Source organism: Pagrus major, chromosome 1 (assembly GCF_040436345.1).
Source record: "Pagrus major chromosome 1, Pma_NU_1.0".
Classification (NCBI taxonomy): Eukaryota; Metazoa; Chordata; class Actinopteri; order Spariformes; family Sparidae; genus Pagrus; species Pagrus major.
In genome coordinates this window covers 3,640,867-3,668,784 of record NC_133215.1, presented here as the reverse complement: position 1 = coordinate 3,668,784, position 27,918 = coordinate 3,640,867, and the positions used below count along the sequence as shown (strand labels likewise).

The window sequence follows — 27,918 nt, the reverse complement described above, 5'->3', positions numbered from 1 at the left end:
GGGGAGGGAGGGAGGGTGGGAGGTGGAGGACGGGGGAGGGAGGGGGTGCTATACATTTTGGTGAGCCTGAGTGAATTAATAACTATAAAGGTCTGAAAAAAATTTATTGTCAACTTGCAAAATATCCACACGGTCAGTTTGAGAGTTACTCCAGCGGATACATGAGAAGAAGGAGCTGATCTCAGATCAGAGGGACGTGAATTATAACTGAACTGAGTGTGGACATAAATCTACCAGGGACACTGAGACAGAGAGACAGACAGAAAGACAGAGAGAGAGTAAGAGAGAGACAGACAGACAGAGAGAGAGAGAGTAAGAGAGACAGACAGACAGACAGAGAGAGAGACAGTGGGACAGAGAGAGAGAGACAGAGTGAGAGACAAAGACAGAGACAGACAGACAGATACAGTGAGAGAGACAGAGACAAAGAGACAGACAGAGAGACTGAGACAGATACAGAGAGAGAGTAAGAGAGACAGTGAGACAGAGAGAGACAAAGACAGAGAGAGACAGACAGAAAGATACAGTGAGAGAGACAAAGAGACAGACATACAGAGAGAGACAGACAGAGAGAGAGAGACATAGAGACAGGGAGGGAGAGAGAGAGACAGACAGACAGAGAGAGAGACATAGAGACAGAGAGGGAGGGGGAGAGAGAGAGAGAGACAACAAAAGCTGGGGACCAACAAAAGCCCTGGATGCCATGAGGAGAGCGATGCTGCATTCAGGTACTCCCTGTAAAATCCTGTTTCCCAGTAGCACGGATCACAGCAGACTCAGACATGGTGACAGACGGACTGTAAACCTCGACATGCATCAAAACACAACGCTTAGACTATTAACAAAACAAAAACAGTGTTAACAACACAACGATCCACATCACTGCTTTTGTATTTTTATTTTCTTTTGTTTTTCTGAGTTGATTTCATAGTTATCTTTTGTTATTTAGTTATTTAATTGTATAGAAAGTATATTTTAAAAATGCAGTGGAGTGAACAGGCAAAGTGTATATTGAAGATAATGAAGGAAATATCACAATTAAATGTTTTTAAACAATTAAAGGCTTCAAACTATCAATGTTGTACAAATTAAATGTTTTTTCAACAAAATTAATCTTTGTTTAAGTTTTTTTTGTGTATTTTTTAAACACATTTAGATTTTTGAATAAATAAAACCTTCAAAATATTATCAATCCATAACTTGGCGGCCCCTAGTCTGTCTTGCTGGATGGCCCAGCTTGTGCACCCACTTCTTACAGGGGGCGCTAAAGCTAGTGGCTACAGTGAGGGACATTTTGGGATCTTGGGGGCTTCTGGAGACGAGGATAATGCCTGTATGCAACCATTTCACGTTTTGTTTTTCTGTTTTAAATCAAGTCTCCAGCTGCTTCAGTTGTTTAGCAGAACGCTGCAACTCTGTTTACGAGACTTTATATCAGCATGGAGGGAGGAGATGATGACTGGATTTACATTTTTGGGTGAACTTATCCTTTAAAGGGGCATTATGTAGTTTTCAAACCCAGAATTTTAAAATTTACAATATTAATGAGGTAATAATACAAACTCAGGAATATCCATAAGTGAATAAACAAGCTGTTCTCAGAGGAAAATAAGGTCCCAGAGGACTGTTTGAAGCTAGAAAGGTGGCAGGGTCCGCCACACATAAACAACGTAAAACAGTATAAATTGCGTTGTCCTTTAAGGTCAGTTTGTTTATTCAGCAATGAAAATCGATGGAGATTTCTCTCAAAGGTGCTATTTGTAAGAATAGTTTGATATTTGAGTTTCAGTCCAAACTCAACCGTCGTCCCAAGGCGTCATTATTTGATGGGTTGGGAAATAATCTTTCCCAAAACTACAGGGTGCACCTGTAATGCTAGTGACTAAGAACTGGCAAAAAGGAGATAAAACGCACATTATCCAAAGTTAAAGATGAATCTGACTTTTAATTTAATTATTTATATATACACATATGGCGATAATATTGTTATCGTTATGGCAGGGTCCAACGAATATAAACAAATTAAAGTATGACACTGTGTTGTCCATCAAGGTCAGTTTGTTTATTCAGTCACAAACACAAAGAGAGTTTGTTCATGTAGTTTGTTATCTTTCTCTTCTGATTGCATGTTCTTCCCCAAAACTGCATAGTGCACCTTTAAAAGATGTTGAGTCGCGTGGAGCGGAGTCACGACCTCATTATTTCCTAAATGTTGGCCGGACGTGCCCCTGGTGTTCTCACTTGTAGCCCTCGATTCGAAGACAAGGACAAAGTGCCCTAAATTCCCAGGTTCAGCCACATTTCCAGGCTGGCTGCGTGAGCGCCCATCTGTCCGACAGCCCCTGAACGCGGCAGGAGTCCTCCCAGTCAGATCTGGCTGAACGTGACGCGCCGACTCGGAGCCGAGCGAGGTTTCCTGGCGGAGCTGCGGAGGGAGCAGGAGCCGAGCGGGTCTGTCTGTCTGTCCGTGTGTCTGTCTGCCGCCGCCGCAGTCTCTTGTCTGTCTGGGACACACACACAAAAAAAAACCTCTCCTCTTTTCGGCTTCCGCGCTCTGGACACGGCATCGGCGGCTATGGACCCATCGCTGTCCTCCTCCCGTGTTCAGCTCTGAGGGGACGTCGCTCCGTTGGATGCTCCAGTGCCCATAGAGGAGGGGGAGGAGGAGGAGGGGGGCATCCCTACCGTCTCTTCGACTACCAGGTGAAATAATTGTTGTAACGTGCTGTGGCTGGAAACGGGGACTGTCTGCCGGGAGAGGCAGGGGAGGAGGGAGAGGGAGGGGAAGCGGGGGTTGGGGTCGTCGTTTTGGGGGCACGGGGAGCGGGTTCGTCTCGAGCCCGGAGCGGGTGGGAGCGGAGGTTAGCATGCTAGCTAGCTGCCGTTAGCGGGCTGCTGCTGCCGCCGCCGCCGCCGCTGCTGCTTCGTCATCCGCCAGTCTGGGAGGGATGCGGCGCCGGGATGCTGCTGCAGGAGGGAGGGGAGGGCTGGTAATGATAACGGTACCGTCCGTCTGGCCTCGGCCCATCTCCGTGATGAACGACACCCCCCAGCCTCCCCGTTTCTCCCCCCCTCTCCTCCCCCACCTCCTCCCTCCTCCTCCCCGGTCTCCCATCCCTTCAAAAACACAGCGTCGCGTCTCAGTCCGACGACAATAAATAAAAGCAGCGATAAACCGATGAGTTGTTTCCCCACAGAGACGAAAATATCCCCGCGTGCCGCCGCCAGCGGCTGTCAGCCGTTAGCCAGCGCGCTAAGCTAGCAGCCGTTACAGCTAGCCGGCTAACGTTAGCATCTCTCTTCTCTCCCCCTCCCTCCCCTCCCCTCCTCCCCGCTAGCATCCCTGGCTAGTTCGCATCCTCCAAGCCGAGCCATCACAGGCCAGCCTGGTTTACACAACCGTCTCCCCCCGACACCTGCCACCTCACACCGGGGGGGACACACGGTTTCATCGCCCCTCACAGCGGCCGGTCGGTGCAGAAGAGCCGCCGCCAGACATTTATTCGCGTCTCGCCCATTAAAATATAATGGAGCTCGCCGAGCGGATGTTGTTATGTAACAGATAATGACACCACACGCCCTTGAAACAAAAGCTGTTGTTTCAGTATTTGTTTGTGTTTTTTTGTGTGTGTGCGCGGTGCAGGAGCTCACCACGGCCGATAAATGAGAGGCAGAGGGGGGGTGTTAGTGGCACCGAGGGCCGCGGCTCTGAGCCGGTGCTGCTGCTGTCAGCCATTGTTTTTGTTGTCATTGGAGGCTCACACTTGTTTTCCAGCCTTGGATCTTCACATTGATGCTGTAGCTGCGTGTGTGCGCGCTGTGCACTGAAGGATCAGGGACAAATCTGCCCCCCAGAACACGCTCAACATATTATATTATTACTCTTTTGTCTATAAGCTGATTTTTTAAAATCGTGATCCATTATAGGAAATGTAATAATTGCCTGTGATGCATTGTGTTGCACAGGAAAGGCCAGACAGGAGGAGAGGGGGAAATGCTGTGTGGAGAAATTCATGTTTTATCATTTTAATTTCTTGTGCAATATCAGTCGTAGTTCATCCATTTGGCTTATCCGATGATACCTGACATTATATTGCTAATTCTGTGATGTGTGATCTACTATACATCTATGAACCATCATGGTAATGAGTGGTAAGACTGAACTGGTAAACATTAGCCTCTAAAGTCATATATTCAAGTCGTTGCGATGCTGCTTCAAAGTGATTTATACAAGAAATGCTAAAGAACATTTAAAAACATTAATTTGTCACAGGCAGGATGATATTATGAGTGTTTATCAACTTTAAGCAGAATCTTAGAGACAATATGTGTTTAACAAGAGCTGCTACAGTTATTTGTTTAGTTGTCAGCATCTAAAATGTGACGGTTTTCTCCTCCTCTATGACAGTGAACTGAATATCTTTGGGTTGCGGACAAAACACGATGATTTATGACCTTTGGGAAACACTGATCGACATTTTTCACCATTTTCAGAGCAAACAACCAACCCTTATTTGTATAAATAATCAACAGATCAGCCAACAATGAAAATAATCTTTAGTTGCAGCCCCTCATCGTCACATTATTAGCATCCACATATCTGTTGTAGTGTCGTCAATAGTATCAAAATATCGATGAATATGGATGCTGGATATTTGACACCTTTTCAATACTCATTTCTTGCCGTATTGATGGTCCAGGACTAGCTGCGTTTATTTCCCCTCTTGTTCCACCTCCTCCTGAAGTAAATAAATGTCGATGCTGTTTTGCTCAACTCACAGTACACAAGCCTCATAATATGTATCTTTTGATACAAATCAGACATTTTATTGCCTCCGTGTTGTGGCAGTTTCCCCCCGTGGTATCAAATACAGATATTTTTCAAGGTATCACATCAAAGTTATAAATTACAGTATCGTCACAACACTAATCTGTCCTGCAAATGAATTCATCTGTAAATAGAGCAGACAATTTAAGTTTTTGTTTACACGTAATGCACAACAGTGGAACATATTGAATCGTTTTGAACCTCTCTACATACATAATGTGACAAAGCTCATTGCTGAAAATCTCTTAAATACGTGATAATGATTTCAGGGACCTTGCCTTTGCAGTTTTAAAGACAGCTGTAGTATATATAACATGTTTACCTTTAACATGTGTCGTACATGTGGCCTGTTCCTGTAAAGGCAAAGTCTTTAGTTATGTTTCATAATCTGAGGATAATGTGATTAAAAATAACAATTTACTGTTGATTTTTGTCACAGTGGTTCCCAGACAGAGCTCCTGGGCTCCTATTAGAAAAGGTTTGATTTCCTATTTCCCTCAAGATGAAGACAAATGTTAAATAAGCAGTAAGTTAGCAGTCTTCAGAGTCGTTGGTTATAAGATGTGACCTTTTTTTTTTAACTGCGTGATCGTTACTTTGCTTTGTGGACAAACTGTAAAGTCAGAGGTGTCGTCGCAGTTGAGACGCTGCTGTCAGTGTCGGCCTGTGCAGGGTGGTAGAAGGTGGAGGGGTGTGAGGGAAGGAGGTACCAGACTTTTTGTGAGAAAGGAGACGATGAGGGAAGAAGAAAAGCAGCCAAGGAAATGACTGATAGATAAAGGGATGTACAGGAAGAGGAGAAGGAATGAGTCAAGGAGGATGAAAAGAAAAGAAATAAGAAGAAGAGGAGGTAAAAAAAGTGATGGAAAGAAGGAAGGAAGATTATTTATTGAGTAAAGCGTAGAGAGAACAAATGTAAGAGAGAGGATGGGGTTAAATAATGTGAAGAGGCAGGGACAATTGAGAAAGATGGACAGATGGAGGAAAGTGAAAGAGAGTAGAGACTGTCTGAGATGGAGGTGAGAGACGGAGATACCAGACTTCTGTGAGGAAGGAAAGGATGAGGGAAGGAGAAGGAAGCTGAGAGGATGATAGATGAAGCAATTAAAACAGGTGAAGAAGTAGAAGTGGGGAGAGAAGGGAGGTTGAAAGGGAGCAAGCAAAGGAAGAGGAGGAGAAGGAGATGGAGGAAGGAGAGAATGAGCAAAGGCGAAAGGAGGTATAAAAAGTTTAGGCAAAAGTAGGTAGGTAGGTAGTAGACTGTTGAAAGAGGGAGCGAGAGAAGGGATGGAACAAAGGAAGGAAGGAAAAGAGGAGGTAATACAGTTGGGGAAGGGGAGTAAGAGGAGATGATGTGAGGAGGCAAGGAAAATGGGAAAGGACGGAGGCAGACAAGGAAAGGAAAGTATAGCGCCAGGTGAAGAAGAAAGGAGAGGAGGGGGGGTTTTTGGTTTGAGAAGTAGATACTGATAGAACGAAGGAAGGAGGAGGAGATGACGTGAGGAGAAGAAAGGAAAGGGAGGATGCAAGAGGGAGGGAGAGAAGTTAGTGAGGAAGGAGGTGAGCAAAGGAAGTAAAAGTTGGAGGAGAATATTTAAGGAAGGACTGATAGAGACGAGGGGAGAGGATATGATGTGAGGCTGTGAATGGTGTTAGGAGGCAAGGAAACTGAGGAAGGAGCGATGAGGTTCCTGATTGAAGGAGGAAGGACGGAGAGAGGAGTTAGGAAGGAGGAAGGAAGAAAGACAGAGGGAGAGAAGGAGGAGAAAGGAAACAGGAAGAGGGGGAGGAGATGATGTGAGGATGCAAAGAAAATAGGGAAGGAGAGAGGCAGATAAGAGAAGGAAAGTAGGGCTTAGTGAAGGAGAGACGTCAAGAAGGGAAAAGGAGAAGCAGAGGTAAAAGGACTTAGGTAAAGACTGAGCGAAGAAAGGAAGAAGGAGAAGGACTGATAGAATAAAGGGAGGAGAAGGAAATGATCTGAGGAGGCAAGGAAAATGAGAAGGGAGCGATGAGGTTGGGATAGGAAAGTGGGTCTTAGTAAGGAAGGGATGTAAGGAAGGAAGGATGAAGAAAGGAAGGAAAGAGGAAGGGAGAGGAGTTAGTGAGGAAGGGAGGGAACAAAGGAAGGGGAAGGGTAGGAGATGATGTGAGGAGGCGACAAAAATGGAGAAGGAGAGATGAGGTTGGGGAAGGAAACAAGGGCTCAGTGAAGGAGAGAAGTAATGAAGAAAGGAGAGAATGAGGAAAGGAAGGAAGACAATTGGAGAAGTAGTTGGAAAGACTGATTGAGAGAAGGAAGGGAGGAAGGAATGAAGGAGGGAGGAGATGATATGAGTGGTTGTAAAAAACGAGGAGGGAGGTAGAGAAGAAGGGGAGGTATGGACGTGGAGAAATGAGGTTAAGGGAGGAAAGTAGGTCCCAGTGAAGGAAGGACGTAAAGAGGGAAGGAAGGAGAAGCAGAGTTAAAAAAAAGTTTAGGATAAAGAGTTTGGTGAAGACTGATGAGAGAAGGAGGGAGGGAACAAAGGAGGAGGAGGTGATGTGAGGAGGCAAGGAAAACAGGGAAGGGAAGGAAAGTAGGGCCTGGTGAAGGAAAGTAGGGCCTGGTGAAGGAGGGAGAAGAGGAAGGAAACTGGGGTTGAAGGAGTTAGGGAATGACTGATGGAGAAAAGGAAGGAATTGGGATGAAAAGAGGCTGTAAGTGAAGAAGGCAAGGAAGGAGAGAAGGAGGTAAGGAGACAGGAAGTGTGTTAAGGCTCTGAACAATAAGTGGCGGCCTGGTGTGTTTGCTGTGCGAGGGAAACTATCCACTGACCTGCTCTGTGTGTGTGTTTTCTCCCTTCTCTCCTTTCTCTGCCTCCGTTTCCTTCCAGGCTGACTCACCGCTGGAGCGCCTGAACACAGAAGAAGAAGAAGAAGAAGAAGAAGAAGAAGTTAGAGAGAACGAGGGAGTGAGGAAAACTGTGAAACAGAGCGAGAAGGAGGGAGGGAGAGAAAGAAGGGAGTGAACAATTACAAAGAGGTGAGGAAGAGTAGGAGGGGAAGGAGAGAGACAGACGACAGCAAGAGAAAGTCAGGTCGGGTCGGCAGGGTGAGAGGAGGAAAGAGAAAGTGATTGTGGGAGAGAGAGAGAGAGAGAGAGACGCTACAGACTCATACAGGCCAGCAGGGAACGAGTTGACAGATCTGAGGTCAGGCGAGAGCGGGGCCCAGGTAGGTCGGAGGTCGAGCGGTCAGACGGGAGGCTGACTGAGCTTCAGCCCAAACACACTGTCCCACTAACCCCCCAAACAACTGTCCCTTCACCGTCACCACACTGGGAGAACTGGGAGGACTGGTGACGAGGAGAAGCCACCATGAGCGACCAGAACGTCGTCAAGGAAGGCTGGGTCCAGAAAAGAGGTGAGGACGCTTCATGTTTTCAGATTACATCCAGCTGTCTGTGTGTTTTTTTTATGTTTCACTGAATTAGCTGGTGATGAAGGATCGTGTGCGTGTCGCAGCGTCGTCTTCCTCTGTGTGCCACGCAGCTCCATGTTGACCAGAAACTATTAAACACACATCTGTTGTTCCTTCACGACTATGAACACACACACTAGTTATATCGACTCCCACACACACACACCGTCATGCAGCCACAAATACTCACCAGAGCAGCAAATGTGGATTAATCCGCCTTGGTCTAAACCGTTCGATCATTTAGACTTTAAAACTTATGAAAGGATGAAAAATGATCATTTCTCAGAGCTCACAATGATCAGACCAAAGCCCGAACATGTGAAAACTGAGTCGCATGCTGAAAATATTGACAATCAATTAATCAAACGATTAACTTCAATTAATAACTCTGCTTTTTGTTGAAGTCAATTTAAACTTGCTAAGTTGGCATTTATCAGGATGCTGATGATGTCATCAGCAGACAGGTTTAATCATTTTGACCCGGGTTGTGCCGTCCTGACACAAAGTGTTTGTCTTTACCTTTCCCCCTCACACAAGAGTGTGGATGTAGCTGTGACCCATTATCTGACAGCAGGAACAACGATGCTCACCACTTCTTGGAAGTTGCCTTTCTTATTTATTTATTTTTGAACACAGAGGAGGTGGATTTATTGTAAACCTGACAGTGGGATTGAAACATGGCTGGTGTGTTCTGGTCCTGTCTGTGTTTGTTTGAATGAATTTATTTATCTGTGTGTGTGTGTGTGTGTGTGTGCGTGCTGTGGCTTTAGGTCTGTCTGTACACAGGATGGAAAATGAAACATTTTCAGCCACAGATGGCTGCTGTACTCTGTTCTCTGTTCTCTGTTCTTCTTCTTCTGCTTCTGCTTCTGATTTCCATTTTTAGTTTGAATCATTGGGTTGACGTGTTCAGTTAGTGTTCAGGTGGAGATGTGTGTCCTGCTCCAGGAGACAATTGGACCTGAGACTATACTAAAAAAAGAACAAACAAACAAACTGAATTCATTCAAAATCAACTAGCTTTGTTTTTTAGCTGCACACTCATTCCATGTAGCGTGTTATACATACTAATCTTCAACTGCACCGTCTCTGTTTCATTTTTACAGACCTGCAGACTTTCTTTCAATAAAACCTTTCGTCAAACCTTGAAATACATTTTTTGTGCGTAGCTGGTCCGTGATCTATATGAATCCCTCATCCACAGTTCAGCAAGCATCTGAACCGTGGGGGATTTCATAGTCCATTCGCAAGACAGCCGACAGCAGAGGGTATTTATAACGTTAATAATTCATATAGTTCTAATAACGAACCTTGTAAACGGCATAAAGTAACGTACGAAGTGGAGCGAACACCAACCTGCTTTCTTCTTCTCTCAGCTCGTGGTTAAAGGTCCTGTGTTAAGCGATCGAGCTGGAGACACCGTTTCCTCTTCGCCACAGCGATGTAATTCGTTAACATCGGACAGATTACGAGGACGGCAAGATAAAGTAGGAAAAGAGACAGATGACAGAAATACATCACCTGGAGGTTCAGTAAGGCAGTCGTGTTTGCCAGGATATGACACCTCTGGCCAATGGGTGCGGTCGTTTGCCCACTTGAATAAACAATATTTTATTTATTTTACGTTTTTATCTAAACATTGGACATCCTGAATTTGTTTTCATTTAAGACCATGAGGGAAAGTTTGTTGCTTTAGTTGTTTTGCAGAATTAATGGAGAGCAAAGTTTTAATGGTCTCGCTTTTCTTTGACTGATCCGAACAATGATCTGATCTGTGACTCAAAACCTTGATGTGAGTTTTGTGAATTATGTTGGACTGAAGAGTTTTTCCAGACGTCAGCTGGTGGGCAACAAATGCTGCAGTGAGAAGAAAATAAGTATTAAAAATGATGATGCAGGTAAATTGAACTACTGCATCTGGTTAACAGCTGCTTGGGTTTACAGGTTGTGTCACTGTCTTGTTGTTCAACCCTTTTCAATTCACCCACAGCAGCTTTGGTGTAAAAATAAAAACTAGATCGAGCTAAAAAACGTATTTTTCTCGCCAGAATGATGCATTTACAGGGACATCCCTGTCGATAACCGATCAATCAGCTAATCGTTGGAGCTCTATGAACGCACTTCACCATTTAATACTAACGTGAAATGATTAAAGATGACAGAGAGCTCCTGCCTGTTAAACATAATGAGAAAGCAGAAGGTTTTCCAAATGATTCATTACTTTTTTGGTTTCCTGCAGTGAGCCACAATTTTTTACTTTTACTCTTCTGAGGAGCTCCTCCATTTTATTTGTGCATTGCATTGCTGTCCATTAGTAATAATATTAATAATAATGGCTTTAAATAGACTTCATTTTGTACATTTATCAGTGTGGATGAGTGTAAAAAAGGAAACTACTTCAACTGTTTTCTTCTACATCTGTCAGTTGCTCACTATACAAGGTCACTTTCAGTGTATTTCAGTGCAGCTGAACACGATAAATTCTTCAGATTTAACATGTTGAACAAGAAGTTGCTGCACTGAGACATCAATGAAATCACTATTTATAGCTGAGAAGTCTGAACTAGTGTTGCAACTACCAATCAGTATTATTATCGATTAATGTGGCAACTATTTCCCAAATTAATCGCTTGAATTATTAAGTTTATGAAATGTCAAAACCAGCAGTCAAAAACCCAAAGACTTTTCATTTAGAGAAGCAAATCCTCACATTTAAGAAGCTGGAGCCAGAAAATGTTTTACTTTAGCTTGGAAAATGAATAGTTTGTGATGAACGTTCTTTCAATCGACTAATCAATTGATCGCTGTAGTGTGAACCCAGAAACAGTTCACCTGCCTCTTGTGTGTCTCCAGGTCGTAATAATTATGTTGGAAAAGCTTAATTTTCCTGATCGACATGACAAAACAGGACCAGTGTTTTCAGGGGAACTCACAGCTAAGAGTGCTGAGGAGGAACACAGTTCTGGGTTGTTGAAAACACCGACCTCAGAAAAGATGTGTGTTTTTTATGCGGCTCAGTTTGGACGTGGCCTAAGCTCCGCTGCCAGTTTGAAGAACAGCACCTCCAAACAATGGTTGTTTACCTGCCAGACGGCGAGCAGGGAAGGCAGGCTTTGCAGCGCTGCAGCCCAGGCTGAGCTGCACTTGGCTGGTGTGTTATTTCCCACAGTCATTTTAGTGTGTGTGTGTGTGTGTGTGTGTGTGTGTGTGTGTGTGTGTGTGTGTGTGTGTGTGTGTCCTGGAGGTGTGTTTGTCTGGTCTGAGCTCAGGCCTGTTGGCTGGCAGGCAGGGGGAAGTTTCTCTGTGGCACTATGAGCATACAGAGGATGACCTAACACTCTGGTTCCTTCCTCTCCGGCCCCCACAAGTCCCTGAATTGTTTATTGCACCTCTGTTCGCTCTTATAATTCAGTCCTAACAGCCTCTTAGAAGAAACTGACCCGGATCAAAACTCAGAGTGCACAAGCAGTTCAGAACGGTTTGGATACTGTGGTGTTGAAACTGAATTATTGAGGACTTAAAGAAACACAAAGAAGTCGTAAAAAACATTGTTGTTCTTGACTGCAGAGTTTATGTCGCCGGAGACTCAATTGTTGAGCATGTTTCACTTGTTAGAAATGGTGTTTGAATGGATGTAAGGACTTTTGTTTTGACCAGGGTGATCATGAAAGTCGTCTTGACATGACGTCTTTACTTCTTTAAAGGGACTCTATGCTACAGTGTGTATCTTTACATGTGATAGTCACCTTTTTATTGGCCATATGTGAGCGGATTGTAATGCGACATGAAAAATGAGACCTTCCCCGTCTCTCTCGGTTGTCTACACAAGCGTGTGGAGGATTTGTTGAAGTTGTTTAACGCTGCTGGACTGTGGATTTCTTTGTGAAGGACTCGGGCAGTCTAAAGGATGAGACTTCATGCTTCTCTGCGCTCGGCTAACAAAGAGCAACAGTAGCTAACGTTAGTTTAGAAGTTGAGTCCGCTAACGTAAACTAACGACTGGCTTCAAACACAACACAGAAGTCCCACTGAGAAGCTTTAATTTGATGTATTTCCTGTTGAACAGGACGTTGGGCCAACACAACACAGTGAGGAGTCAATGAAAACTTTGTGAAACTTTATCATCATATTGTAAACTTAATGCTCCATAAGTGCAGTGTACTGTAACTATAATCCATAAATGAGGATTTCTGTTCATGGCAAACCGATAATTATATTATAGTATAACTTTAAAACTGTTCTAAACTGTCTTAATGATGATTAATAATCATGTGGTGATTGCTTATCCACTTTCCACACCAGTTTTAATTCTCCTGGTTTAGGGATCGAACCAGGATCCCTGCTGTTACAAGCTGCTTTTTACAACCTGACATTATTCAAGACAAGTTCGATATTTGATCAATACTTGAAGCAATTAATCCGAAAAAACGCTATTCCTGATTGCACATTTGAGCTTTTCAAAAGGATTGGTTATTTTGATTCTCTGTTTTGTATAATAGTTATCTGAATGTCTTTACATGTTTGACAAAAGAGCAATTTTAGGACATCGTCTTGGTCTACAGAGATTTTTAAACAGGCCTTTTTTGCTGTCGCACATTTTATACGCTGAAAATTAATCAAATAATCTTTAATAGGTGTATTTATGGGGAAAGAAATCATCGCTGACAACCCTGATTTCTAAGTTACCTTCGAATGATTCAGCAGCCTGCGAGTAATCCTGTGCTGCTGACTTCCTCTGCTGCTCACCAGAGTTTTCTGTCTTGTCATCCTCATCACACTGTTGTTCTGAAGCTGTGTGAGTCATCAGATGTGTGAGAATAGTTTCGTCAGAGTTTGATTTGTTGGATGCCGAGGCTCTTCGGTTCAGTCGTTCGGTGCCTTGTTCTTCGTTAGCTCCGGTGCTAATATGACTCTGCAAGATGTCAACATCTCCCCGCGACATATTCAACGTAATCCAACATTTGTTGTAATTGTGCCACAAATTGATGAGTCAGAACAGCAGGAAACCAACACTGCACGGCTGCTGAATAACAATCAGCTCCGTGTTCAGACAGTATTCCTCATCAGAAGATTTAGTCTTCACCTGGAAGCGATACAGATGTTTCAATGAATTTGTTATGAAGCTAGAATGAGAAAAACAAAAAGGTTGAGGATATTATAGAATATTCAGGTGATTTAAAATGTCCTTACATAGAGTAAAACACGTAATGTTGCTAAAACATATAATATGCAGCAGAAAACCTAAATGAACCTGTTCAAAGTGATGAGTCATCCACTACAGCAGGTGTGGTACTGTTCATGTTTTCAGACGAGGCCCAGTTAGAAGCTGGACAGTGAAACTTTTACTGTTTGAGCCTGTTTTCATTTAGTTTACGTCATGTCTGACCCTGTAACACTGTAAAATGAGCTTATTTTAGTAGGGCTGCTTCATATGACACAAATGAATCATATTGCGGTTATTTTGACAGATATTATGATTGCACTATGATTCATGATTCCTCTAAATGATCATTTTTGCATCACAATTTTAATTGTCACTGAAAAAACTATTAAAATCATGATGATGTGACATTTGTTGGGGTCTCTACCAAACAAACATGTTTTCTTACATCTGGAGAACAGGATTTGTAGGTCAGGACGTCTCAGCAGCTCTACAGTGCTTCATTATAATGCTGTTTTTTCAACCGTCTATCAAAAAATTGCAGTTTCTGTGATTGGGATATTGCACTTGGCAATACTGTGATTTCGATTACAGTGTGATGTATGACTTATTTTTAAGTGTTTTAAAAGCATTCTGATGTTAAGAAATCAGTGCTGTCCCTAGAAAGCACTGTTTTGGTGATTTGCAAATGATTAACAGCATTTAAGTGACTAAAACGTATATAAAGAAGATCCTTACTACATGTTTAAGTCATTAAAATAACGTGATGTTGAAAAATGTCTTATATGTAACATATGTGTCGCAAAAAAACCCAAATGTTCAGACTTCTGTTGACCAAAATGATGCTTTCTGGTCCTGTAACTTTAATATGATTCCTGTAAATAGCCGCTTGTTAACAACAGACACGTAAAGATTTAAAATTCATCAGCAGGATTATTCACTGAGTTGTTGTTGTTAGCTAACCTCCTGTCTGTTCTGCAGTTAGCAGTCCCCTCCCTCCTCTCTGCGTCACCACACTTGCACGACTCCTTTCTTTCTTTCTTTCTTTCTGCCTCTTTCTTTTCTTCAAATGTTTTTCTTTGCCCGGCCTGTTTGGTAGTATGAGCCGTCACCAGGAGCGCTGGAACTGGTAGCTTTCCCTGGTTAGGGAGGGTTCACTGGCACCCGCTCAGCACAACCACACACTGATCTGCTGACCCGAATGGTTGGGCTTAAGGGCCTCGCTCAAGGGGCCCTCAGTGGTGGTAATGAGGGAGACTAAAGCCCTGCCTGTTCACTTTCCCCAACCAGATTAATCCTGCTGATCAGGCAATCGATCCGAATGGAACCGGCAACCCAACTGTTCACAAGCTCGCTTCTCTGCCCACTGAGCAAATATATCCAAAAGACGTCAGAAGAGAACCGGAATGAAAGATTTTGTGACGTCTTTTTTAGACGTCTTTTCAGCGCTTACTAGTGATGTCCAAGTGACGTCCTTACAGATTTCAAATTCAAAGTTTTTACAATGTAATTTGAGTCATTTTAATCTTCAACTTCAGTCACAGATGTGTAAAGAGCATGTTTTGGTCATCCAACCTTAGAATATTACTACTACTAGCCTACTTAATGAAGGTTGGATGACCAAAACATGGTCTGTATTAAAGCTGATGAATAGCTCTCCTGGTAAAGTACATGCCTCGTTCTCACTACTGAGGTTGAGTCTCGGGGTTAAAATCCAGCCTGCAGATTTTGCTGCATGGAGTAAAATTTGATTGTGACTGAGGTTGAAATGATGTCTGAAATTAAACTAAAAATGAAAAAACCCTTTAATTTTGAACCCTGTGAGGACGTCACAGAAAGACGTCTAAAAAAGACCTCACAAAAACTTTTATTCTGGCTCTCCATGGGAAGTCTTTTCAGTGTCGAAGACGTTGAATTCACGTCTTTTGGAAATGTTTCTGCCCAGTGCGTAACTTCTAGACCACAACTGCCCGTTTCCTTTCCTACCTTCCCACTTTCTGCCCTCTTACTCGGACGATACCCTTCTTCCAAACCGGCCTTCACTGTGATCTCAACTGCACACCTGTAAAATTTTGTGACTGAACCTTGGTGGTGACACTATTTTGCTACAAAAATCTGTCACAGACAGACAGACACCTGGCAAAGTAATCAAAATTGCTTCTGTGGCAGTGCCCACTACAAAAGGTGTCACCAGGACCACATTAGAAAACCCATCAGCTTTGAGACGAGGGAACAAGAAGAGCAGAAATGCGAACCCATATTCAGGTTTCAGGACTCATTCCTGGAGCGCTCACTATGAGACAGACGTGTCTATCACAGCTGATTAGTTATAGCAAAACGCCGCCCATAACAAACAGAAAACAGCTAACATGAGCACGATGTCAGCCTGCTAATGAGACTGATCTGTCTTTTTGTTTCATGACATTATTCAGTCTAATACCAACAACGTAGAGACACGTTCCTCCACGGTGAAATTAAAGTTATTGTAATGCATGAAGTGCAGGCGGCTCTGCTGCCTCCAGCTGCTCTGTGCAGCAGGATGTAACCTGTTCAATGTTTTCTCCTCCCTGCAGGTGAGTACATCAAGAACTGGCGACCGCGCTACTTTCTGCTGAAGACAGACGGCTCTTTCATCGGCTACAAGGACAAACCGCAGGACTCTGACCTGGCCTACCCGCTCAACAACTTCTCTGTAGCAAGTGAGCCACGAACAGAGGCCTCCATCACATGTTCCACTCGCTGAAAACAAATATCTGTGTTAACACGTCGATCTCTGTGTGACTCCCAGAATGTCAGTTGATGAAGACCGAGCGGCCCAAGCCGAACACCTTCATCATCCGCTGCCTGCAGTGGACCACCGTCATCGAGAGGACTTTTCACGTCGACACTCCTGATGAGAGGTGAGCCTTCAGCCTCCTCCTCCTCCTCCTCCTCCTCCTCCTCCTCCTCCTCCTCCTCTGCAGCTCCTCACACATATCTTGTTTCTGTTTATTTGACAGAACAGGCTGAACTTAAGAAGTCAAGACACTTTTATTTATAGCACCAAATCACAACAGAAGTTATTTAATGACAGTTTTGATAAAAAGTAGAGCAGGTCTATAACATAGCCGTTAATTTACAGAGACCCACCATTCCCTCATGAGCAGGCACTTGGTGCTGTGGAGGTAAATGAGTAGGCGGGTCATGAAAATCAAGCAATCAAGCAATATGAGCTTTCAGTTTCAATCATCAAAATCAAAGGCAGGATCTGTGATTCTCCTGGTTATACAAAGAAAAACCCAAAACTTCAAAGTTGAAACAGCTAGCTTAGCATTAGCCTTCAGCTGCTCCAGAGGAAACTCTGACAGCATCAGAGATTTGGGGCTTATTTTCTTTTTCAGAAATCCTTTATTACTCAGGACTTGAATTTCTATGTTTTGTTGTTGATTGTTGAATCACTGAAGTCTGGCATTTTTGTTTCATTCTGGAATCTTTATATTTGGTGAATTTTATTTGGATGTGTCTCATCCACCAGGATAAAGTCGGGCTGGTGTCGTAAAATACCCCAATCTTTTTAAATAACAGGAATACGAACACAAATAATCTGTCGATCTTTACAAATCCAGATGAGATACTCTAACAATGACTGAGGAACAATCTATCTGAGGATATCTTACAGGCTTCTGTTTTTCACTGAGCTCACACTGAACGTAAAATGGCCACCTGTCGAGCACGACGTATGTTTATGTTGCAGTATTTAGTTTTTGGGTCAGTCCTTTTCTTAAAACATTGATTATAAAGAAAAGAGAATCTGTAATTAGTCCTGACCCAAAACTCAAATAATAGTCAAATTCTGAATTGAAAAGAATAAATATTGTGTGTTCATGTCACACATATCAAAGACAAAACTATAATACACTGCAAAAATATTAAAGAAATCATCAAAGTTTCCTTAAAGGGTAATTCCATCAATTTCACACATGAAAGTGTGTTTACAAGCTTTTGTGGCTCCAGAGGAAGCTGCATGTCATCTGATAAATACCGCTGGTGATGTCACTCATTGGCTAAGTTGCATTGTGGGTAATGTAGGTGGCAGCATTTGAAAAAGAAAAAGAATACCTGGAATAGAAAAGGTGATATCTCTGGTTCTGTTGTATCCATTTTATCATGTTTAAACTGTCCATAATGAAATCGTCAGTGTTACAGGAGTACAATGCCTAAACTGTGGATTACTTTCCAAACCTTGCGCCTACATTACCCACAATGCAACTTAGCCATCGAGGGACATGGACGTGATTTGCAGTAGTGCTCCCCGAGACCTGTTAACTACAACTACTACTACTTTACTGTTTAAAACTGGTGAAGTTACCCTTTAATTCAGATAATCAGCTGTAAAACACATCTTAACTGCTTGTTGTGAACTGAAAAAAATAAATAAAGATATAAAAAAAAGCCAGATATGGAAGAGGACTCACTGTCAGCAGATAGCAGATATAAAAAAGTCTGGCAGTTCTCAGTCCTGAACCAGACTGGAGGGTTTTTGTGTTAAATTGTGCTCACACTACAGGAGTCTGTCAACACAGTGAGAAGAAAGACAGGAAGCAGGGGTGTGGGGTGAGGCTGGACGCCAAGTTTTGAAGGGTTTTCATTCCAAAACACAATATAATGTATACATTCTGACTTGTTACCTGATGCTCAGGGGTTTGTTGTGAACAAGACTCGGCTAATAACATCCTCCTGCACGCACACGAGCGGCGGCCATGTTGTCAGAGCAGGTCTGCAGGTTGTTAGGAGGCTCGCTGGCCAACAGTTCAACTTCATTTGTTCAAAAACATTCACAAAACTTACAACTGAATGTTTTCTTTATCATTATTATTAAAGGTGTGTTTTCAAATAACATTAGGTTTGTATTTTCTTTCTACTTGCTGTCCAATCTGTAGCAGGCAGGTGAGCAGCGGAGGACAAAGCACTCAGTTTCAGAGAGTCTAGATAAGAAATAGCACTTAATTAGTTAATTTGGTAAACTGCCTTCAGTGCACCAGGCACAATTAAACAGAGAACTTTATTCTGATAGAATAAAGTCAAACCTGAAAGCTTTTGTTTACCAGATAGTTCGATGGTGTAAAAAAAATATATAATATAAAGTCTTCAATTTATGAAAGAAAAACTCTGATATTCTCTGAGATTTAAGTCACAAATTTACAGGAAAGAAATCAGATGAACAGTGTTGTGGAAGCACGGATGCTGAGGATAATATGGCGACTCTGGGATGAAAATAAGGAGTATTTCCGGACGGTAAATTCTACTTGTAAAGTATAATTTGATTAGGTCATCCACTGCTGTCATAGAGCGACGGCGCCTGTGGTGAGATGAGGTTGATCCAACCTTACAAAATCAAGTGATTCATTCTGAAAACACAATTTTTCTGAATGTATTTATTTGCAATCTTGTGACTTTAATATCTCAGAGCACATTTGAGTTTTTGTCTCACAAATTTATGACTTTAATCTTGTAAATTGTGAGATTTTTCTCTGAATTTTACCCTTAATTTTATCTTATTTTTTTAATGTACAGTGGCCCCCATGAGCAGAAGGTTTGCAAACGTGTGTTTAAGAAAAAAAGGAGATATGAGGCTTTATGTTGTCTTCACCATAAATAATCTCCACTGGTATCGAAACGTGTAGGAGAAACGAAAGCAGACAAAGCCGACCACATTCCTCATGATCTCTGTGAGGTATTGCTGCAGCGGATGTAGCCACCCAGTTATAACTATTATAAAGTGGTTCTGATGCACAGTTTAAGTGTTTTCTGTTTGTGCTGAAGAGGATTGTTTTTGGCCTCAGTGGCTCAATGCAAGACTCCTCAGCTCAGCATCAGCTGTGGTTGATGCTGCAGGTACGAAGTGATACCTCAGTGTTTTTTTGGAGGTTGTTGAAGCTTTTTTATCTGTCCAGGTTGTACAGAAGCTGGTATTTTAACCTGTTGTTGCGTCCTGTAGGGACGAATGGGCCGAGGCCATCCAGATGGTAGCCGAGTCTCTGGCCAAACAGGAGGAGGAGGGCATCCTGTGCAGCCCCACCTCCCAGATCGAGAACGTGAACGAGGAGGAGATGGACACCTCCATCAGCCACTACAAACGAAAGGTGACGGTTCGTCTGAGTCCAGTCAGAACGTAAAGCAGCAGCTGTCGTTGGTTGAATGATGGAGACGTGGAGGTGTTTGTTGACATCATGTCTCTGTTTCTTTGTCCAGACAATGAATGACTTTGACTATCTGAAGCTTCTGGGCAAAGGCACTTTTGGAAAAGTCATTCTGGTGAGGGAGAAGGCGAGTGGTACCTACTACGCCATGAAGATCCTGAAGAAGGAAGTCATCATAGCCAAGGTCTCTTTAATGTTTATCTGCTCTTACTTGTTGCTGTTTGTTTTAGTTTTGAAAAGTTAATATTTTTAATATTTATTCATTTATAACTAAGCACAATCACTAATCCGGCTGTCAGAAAGTATTGATACAATTAAATATCACAATATTATGTTTTTTAACAGTGTATTCTCAGAAACACTGTGGACTTTTAATTAATAGTTAACATGTAAAGGTTTGTGGCAGTTTATGTTACAGTTATTTATTTTCTGCATCCTTTTTTAAAATTAATTTTTTACTCAAACAGCCAATCATTAATTCCTTTACTCCAATTGCACAAGCCATCGAGGATGTTCATACTCTGAAACATTTATCCTGACATTGGCCTGATGTTCACACTCTTCCCTGCCAATCACACGCTCAACATTTTGACTCGGGCTGTGCAGTTAATGAAAGTATAAATAAATAAAAGTGTGACAAAACAGTGTTATAATTAAGCGCTGTGGTGCTGCAGAGATCCTGATCTAGAAAATCTTTCTCTCCAGATGTGAGAAAACATGTTCGTTGGGTACAAACCCCAACAATTGTCACACCATCAGGATTTTAATAGTTTTGTGAAGGTGAAAATGAAAGTCGTGATGTAAAAACGATCATTCTCGCTGATTGTGAATCAGATCACAGTCTTGTCAAATCATCTCTGTATCATCTTTTGACCATATCGTGCAGCTTTACTTTCGACTTGCACAAGAAGTCGTCTGCAGGCGAGCTCCTTCTGTCACCTCGTTAATCACTCTGCCTCTTCTTTTTTTCTCTCTTCACCACAGGATGAAGTCGCTCACACGCTCACAGAAAGTAGGGTATTAAAAAACACTCGGCATCCATTCCTAACTGTGAGTATCAGCGTGTAGATTGCATGAAACGTTCTGAATTCTGTGTGTTAGAATGAATCCACCTCTTAGTTTTAAAAAAAGAGCAGCCTCGGCCACCAGCTTCAGTTCAAAGACGGTTTTATAAATGTTGTGCAAAGAAGGAAAGATGCACTGAATTCAGACCACAAAGCTTCTGTTCTGTGTCTGAAACAAGCGGCTGAGCACTGCTGGGACTAAAAAATATGTATATATTGTGTTGCAGTCTCTGAAGTACTCGTTCCAGACGAAGGATCGGCTGTGCTTTGTAATGGAGTACGTCAACGGAGGAGAGGTGAGGAGATCAATGAGTCTCTTTTTTTAAAACACGTTGTTTGATGCTGGCAGATGTTCTGTCTTATTCCAACATGGAAGTTATTTCAAGCATTATTGAAGAATGTTGATTAACAACACGGTGCGATTCAAAGAGCTGTAACAGAAAGCAGTCGCTCCTCTTATTGTGGTTTAAGTCTTATTTATTCAGCTGGTTTGTCTGCAGCTTCACGATATCTTCTGAACTTGTTATTCATTTCTTTTCGTGTGGCTTCAGTCAGACACACTTGATCAAGACATTTACCATTTATTGCAAAACAGTAACAGTTATTTTCCACATCTGAAGGATCCACGGCCTGTTCTCGTGTACATACGTGTCATTTTGCAGCATTTAGAGTCACTTTCCTCCTCAGCTCCACCTTTTGGTTTTGCTTCTTCAATGTGCTTTATTGATCAACAGCAAGGAGCAAAACAACACAAAGTAACAGATAGTTAGGTTGATTAAAAATAGCTGCTTTAAATTCAAATGTTCCTATTTAAATGCAAATTCAGGTATGAGATTATACAAATGAAACTATATTTACAGTACGTAAGTGAGTGTTAATGAATCTCTTTTTTTAGATTTCAGATTTATTAGTTGGCTGTTTAGATTAAAAGTTTACGACTCTTCTCGTACTTTAAACTGTTCCCATGAATTATTCCCACACATACCGGACTCCATCTTTACTTTATCCACAATGTAATTTGTTTTAAAGGAGCAATCTGTACAACATGGCCAGAATTTTAGTTTAAAACAATTATGAAGAGCTGACCCGGCCCATCCTGTGTCCTAATACCACTTTGTACTTCAAGAGGTGATGGTCTGATAGCCCCTGTAGTTTCAGCTGGGAGATGCTGCTTACTAATAAGTAAACAAAAGAAGTGGAGAAAGGAAATGTTTTGACAGAAAAATACAACCGCACGCCGTCTGAATTCAAGTTTCTCTCTGTGACTGAACTCAGACGAGCTTCATCGCCTCGTTAACTCATCATCAAACACACTTCATTCAAACTGGACACAAACTGAGTCAGAGGCACCAGAACAGTGTTGGTTTGTGTCCACAGTCACCTCTGGTTCGGTCCAAATAAATCCTCAGTTCACAGAGTAACGAGTGAAATATAACAGTAGCTACAACCAAAGATGGATGTGGTTATGCTGCCCCCTGTAGTTTTGGAGCTACTTTTGAATTCTGTCCATTTTCTTACAAATGACACCTTTAAGCCTAATTTAATGATCTGAAACTGTCATCCTACTTTTGTTTTGAATGTAACTGTGTGTAATTTTAGATCAGCTACTTCCTGGTCTTTACTGAACTTAATCCAGACGAGATGTCTGAGGTGAATGAAATCTGTTTGTTTTTTTTCTTGGCAGCTGTTTTTCCATTTGTCAAGAGAAAGAGTTTTTTCGGAGGACCGCACTCGTTTCTACGGCGCTGAGATCGTCTCTGCTTTAGACTACCTACATTCTGCCAAGATCGTCTATCGTGATCTGAAGGTAAACTACAGCAAAAGTCCAACATTTGATGCAGAAACGGATAGAAACGCGTCCAGATTGCTTCATGTTTCATGTTTTTATATTTCCCTCATCCAGCTGGAGAACCTCATGTTGGACAAAGACGGCCACATCAAGATCACAGACTTCGGCCTCTGCAAAGAAGGCATCACCGACACTGCCACCATGAAGACCTTCTGTGGGACACCAGAGTACCTGGCTCCAGAGGTCAGAGGTCACACTAAACAGAAAACTGAGCCTTCACTGTCATCTGTTTTTGTCTTGTATGATAAAACCAAGGAAGAAGCTGTTTGTTCTGGATCCTCTCAGTTCACCTCTTTGGGCTTAACGTTGCAACCGACGTGGAAGTACCCGGAGCTGTAGTTCCTCTAACGGCGTCTGAATGTTTCCTTTACACCAAAGTAGAATGTCAACAACTGTTTTCACTTCTTCTAATGGGGATCGTGGTGGAAGTTGTTTTCCATTAAGAGGATATGAAAGAGGATATCAGATAATGTCAGAGTCAAAAATAGCAACATCAGAAAGAAAAAAAACAGGTTTAATTTTCAATTTGATCAATACATTATAACAAAGTGAAAGTGTATAGTTACAGTGAACAGCTGGACCTGCAGATACAGGTATTTCCTGTTTTTTTTAAAGAGGAAATGAATGACAACACAATGGTTAAGTGGTGGTATTATGTGTGGTGTGTTCAGGTGCTGGAGGACAACGACTATGGGCGGGCGGTGGACTGGTGGGGTTTGGGCGTGGTGACGTACGAAATGATGTGCGGCCGCCTGCCGTTCTACAACCAGGACCACGAGAAGCTGTTTGAACTCATCCTCATGGAGGAGATCAAGTTCCCACGAACCCTGTCGGCGGACGCCAAGTCGCTGCTGTCAGGGCTGCTCATCAAGGACCCCAACAAACGGTACACACACACACACACACACACACACACACACACACACACACACACACACACACACACATCATCATCACCAGGTTTGCATAAGAAACAGGCAAACGGCTGTTTTCAATACAGAGAGCGGTTAAACTTTCCTGGAAAGCTGCAGAATGCTTTGAATATTCAAAACAAGTTCCCTTTTTTATATTGTTTGATCAGAAACGTTCCATCAGAGAAAAAAAAGATGGATGACTGTAGCAAACATGCGTATGTTTTTAAATGATTTCATTTAAACACATAATCATAAAACTGGAGAAACATGTCCTCTCCTCACTTCCCTCGCTTCATTTCCTGTCATTTCTCTATTGTCCGTTCTGTATGAAAGACATAAAATGCTTTAAAGATGCCTGTTAGAAAGTGTATTTGTACATTTCTTCATTATTCTACTTCCAGACTTTCAGAGGTTAATGTCTATAAATAACCTCCACACACAGATATCTGCAGATCAAAACACAATCTGTAGGCAAAGGACAGAAATTTGGTACCGGACATGTTCTGTTTTCCCTTTTTAGTCCCTTCGTAGTCCGAGTAGCATTGACCAATCAAGTGTGAGCAGGTAAAAAAGTCAGAGTGGAGAGCAACATTTGGTGGAAGGCAGTGACCGAAGAGCAACCTTGTGACCCATCGGCTGTCGTCTCACGACAGTTTATCTTTCTATTAGCTTCAATGATGAAGAATCTCTATTCATGTGTCACAAGTTGCTCATTGGACTGTAAACAATGACTGACAATCAGAGGAGGCAGTCGTGAACCCTGATATTCATTATCTGGATCAGCTGCACCAGAACCACTGAAACACTGGAAAGACCAGAGACTCATCCGTCCAGTTACCAGTCCCCTCACCCTGTCAGAACCTTAACCCCATCTTATAAAGATAACTTCTTCCATGTCCATGTGTCTTTTTCTTAACCAGCAAAGCTTTGACGTTACAAAAAACCTGATTGGACAGTTGCAAAGATGAGGAGCAACATAAATGATGGTGTTTCAAGAACAGCACCAAGACAGTGATATCAGATCTTTCCTGTTTTTGGCCTTTTGATGTTGCAGGATCCTGTTTCTTTTTCGCCGGTCAGGAGATGATAAACACTAGTAGTTTATTTCACTGTGAACCTCTGGATGTTGAGAGGAGAACAGAACCTTCTCATGATGTTTGGGATTCAGTAAAAAGTGCTGTTAGACCAAACTGGCCGGTGGCTGCTGTTAAATTCCCACTCCGATTATCCCCGAGGCGTTGTCTTTCTCTAATGAAGAAACTGGTAAAAAAGAGGCTACTGCAGCTTCAGAGAGCGAACTCGTTCACCCCGACGAGTTATTTTAGGATCAGTAGCAGGTGGATATTCTGGTTCCATTGATGGAGACTTTGTAAGAGCGGCGTTTGATGTCTGACTTCGACGTCTTCTTCTTCTCTTCTTCCCTTCTCTGACAGGCTGGGCGGCGGACCGGATGACGCTAAGGAGATCATGCGACACAGTTTCTTTGGCACAATCGACTGGCAGGACGTCTACGACAAGAAGGTGAGAGCAGGATTTAGCTGCGAGACGTCATCCGATCTTCAGTGGTAATTTATTCAAACAGCCTACCTGAGATATTCTGGTAGCAGGGTTACCTAATTTTTCAAAAGGAGTCTGGCTGGGATGTAAACTCCAAAATAGAAACAGAAAATAAATAATTACCTCATCTGGATTTCAGCTCAACGACATGAAGCGGTCCAAACAGCAGCCGGCCCTCCGCACAGACACGTTTTCATTTTGTTTAAATGACTCGAGCTTCACGTCAACAGAAGGCACAAAACTCACCTTGTCCACTTCCTGTCTCCTCCAGCTGGTCCCACCTTTCCAGCCGCAGGTCTCCTCGGAGACGGACACACGCTACTTTGACGAGGAGTTCACAGCACAGACCATCACCATCACTCCGCCGGAGAAATGTAAGGACGTCTGTCCACCTGCACCGACACGAGGCCGGCGGATCAAACATCAGATCTGTGTTTATTACCACTGATATGATGGAGGCAGTGTTTTACTCCTCTTGACTTAAAGAGGAACTTTAACATCACGATGAGCATAACTCAACCTGTCTAATGTAGCTGTAACAACAGCTTGACCCCATATTTAAAAATTCAGGACATTTGGCCTCATTTTATTAGTTTGAGCTTCACCGAAACATTTTATATTAACTATTTTAAGCCTTTTTGGGGTTTTGCCAAATAAAATGTTAAAATTCACTCATCCTTTTTTGTGCATTGACAAAGTAGATATAATATAAAAGCTACAAATCTTTATATTTTACTTACATTTTTCAACCATATGAAAACTGACCTCCTGAGGCGCCCCCTAGTGGCTGCACGAGGTCGTTGTTTACAGGATCCTGTTTTGAAAAGTAATCATAAATAAAATAAAAACCAAAACAGCTACAGCATCAATCTTCAGCAACAGGATGCTAAGACTTTCCTCTTTTGTTTTTATTTAGTCAAATCTGATTTTTTTTTTTTATTCCAGAGTTTTATATTTTTATTTATTTATGACATTATTTAAATACTTACTTTTAAAATATAATTTTAGTAGTTCATTGACCTAAATAACATTCTAGATCAGGTTTCACGGTTTTTAAAGAAACTCAAAGAAATGAAATCACAGATACCAATGTACCAATACCAATGTAGGATCACTGGTGGGTCATTTCAACTGCAGAATATAAAGAGTTATTAGTGTCAGTATCATAAACCAGCTGAGAAATATTTGCTTCGTTCATTATTTGAAAATAAAAACGACCAGGAATTGTTTTATATTTTGATATTTTAAATGGTTTAAGTGACCAAATGTTTTTGATTTGATGAAAATATGGTGGAAACACAAACTGACAGGCTGTTTCTACCTGATGTTGTGAATAGATAATAAGTCAGTAAATCACTTGTTATGGTTTGGCTTTATGAATTATTATTACTGGTCTCTGATGCGTCTCCGTCTCTCTCTGCACAGATGACGAGGACGGGATGGACGCGGCGGACAACGAGCGAAGGCCTCATTTCCCACAGTTCTCCTACTCAGCCAGCGGGCGGGAGTGAGCGCTCCGGCCCCGCCAGCCAGTATCGTCCCCATTCGTGGCCATTTTGAGGAAAACACGTAGCCATTTTAGGAAAAAAAAAAAAAATACCAGTCTCCCCTCTTTTTCTCCTTCTCTGCCTCCTCACAGACGGGGAGAAGTCTTTTTAGGGACTTTAAAAGAGGTTTTTGCACAGTGGGATAGACTCCAGCCGGTCTCCCCACACTAAAAAAAAATAAGTCTCCTACATTTTCAGCGCTATTTACTGCAGAAGGCAATGTTTTTGTTATTTATTTTTTCTCTCCGTCAGTATTAAGTTGTCGACCCGGGTTGCGTTCATCTTTTTTTTTTGTTTGTTTGTTGTTTCTGCCCTTTTTCTTCTTCTTTTGACTTTTTTGCACTTGGTTTGGAAGAGCCGTTTTAGGGAACAAAAAACCAAAAATGTTGCCTTACGTGTGCAGATGTTTCGTATCATACCGACAGGGTGTTTTGTTTTGTTTTTGGGAGAGGGCGGGCGGGTTTCGGGGTTGTGAAGGGTCATTCTTAGTTGAGAATAAGTGCATGGCTCGTGGTTCACTCAAAAGAAAAAACTACAAAAAAAAATAATTTCTTTCTCATACATTTGCCATGGCAGCGCACATTCCCCAATCCCATGGCGATGAAAATCACTGTCTACAGGTCAACGACAAAGAAAAAAAAAAAAAAAAACGACAAAAAAAAAATCAAAAGAAAGACAGAATGGACGAGTCTGTATCATTCCTCTCATCGTTGCAGTGTTACCACTTTGCTCTCGTATTTTTTCAACCCATGTGTTTTTTTTTTCTCACGCTTTACTTCTCAGTTGGTCTTTTATTTTGAAACAGGAAACACTAAACTGCCAGAAACTGCACAGTTCACTCAGGCGCCACAGAGCACAACCGCGTTCAAACTCAGCTAACCGCTCCAGCTTTCCACAGCCGGCAGGGGAACGAGGCCTTTCTCTGCTTTCTCACCGCTTCTCCTCCTCCTCCTCCTCTTCCTCCTCCTCCTCCTCCTCCTCCTCCTCCTCTTCTTCTTCACCTCCTCTCTTCTGTTTCCTCATCGTAGCTGTAGGACTAGTGGAATGGGTGTTTACACAGGGAAATGTGGCTTAATGTATGTATGTAATGTATGTATGTACTGTATGTATGTGGGACATGGGGGTCAACTTTATGCTGTCATAGCACACACACACACACACACACACACACACACACACACACACACACACAAACAGTAAACAGCTGTGAGTTCTGCGTGCTGATCGGACTGAAGTCGGCAGTTTGCTCCAAACAAAATCTAATTTAAATCTAGCTTAAAACTCACTGCAGCTCCAGGTGTGTACAGGTTTTTTAGAGTGATACTGCAAATGTGAAAAAAGCAATATAGAGTCTTTT

At 42.3% G+C, this 27,918-nt stretch overlaps 2 protein-coding genes across 2 annotated transcripts in view; one reads left to right on the top strand and one right to left on the bottom strand.

Moving 5' to 3' along the window:
* Positions 1-27,918, bottom strand: part of nup133 (nucleoporin 133) — a 426,297-nt gene that overhangs the window by 95,446 nt on the left and 302,933 nt on the right. The gene's annotated exons all lie outside the window — the stretch shown is intronic.
* Positions 2,566-26,614, top strand: akt3b (v-akt murine thymoma viral oncogene homolog 3b). Its single transcript, XM_073463233.1, has 14 exons — positions 2,566-2,703; positions 7,705-8,233; positions 16,025-16,150; positions 16,240-16,351; positions 19,429-19,573; positions 19,683-19,814; positions 20,615-20,680; positions 20,922-20,990; positions 22,379-22,501; positions 22,598-22,726; positions 23,215-23,429; positions 24,891-24,978; positions 25,286-25,388; positions 26,440-26,614. The coding sequence occupies exons 2-14, from the start codon at positions 8,188-8,190 to the stop codon at positions 26,523-26,525; spliced, it is 1,440 nt and encodes a 479-aa protein (XP_073319334.1). The 5' UTR covers positions 2,566-2,703; positions 7,705-8,187; the 3' UTR covers positions 26,526-26,614.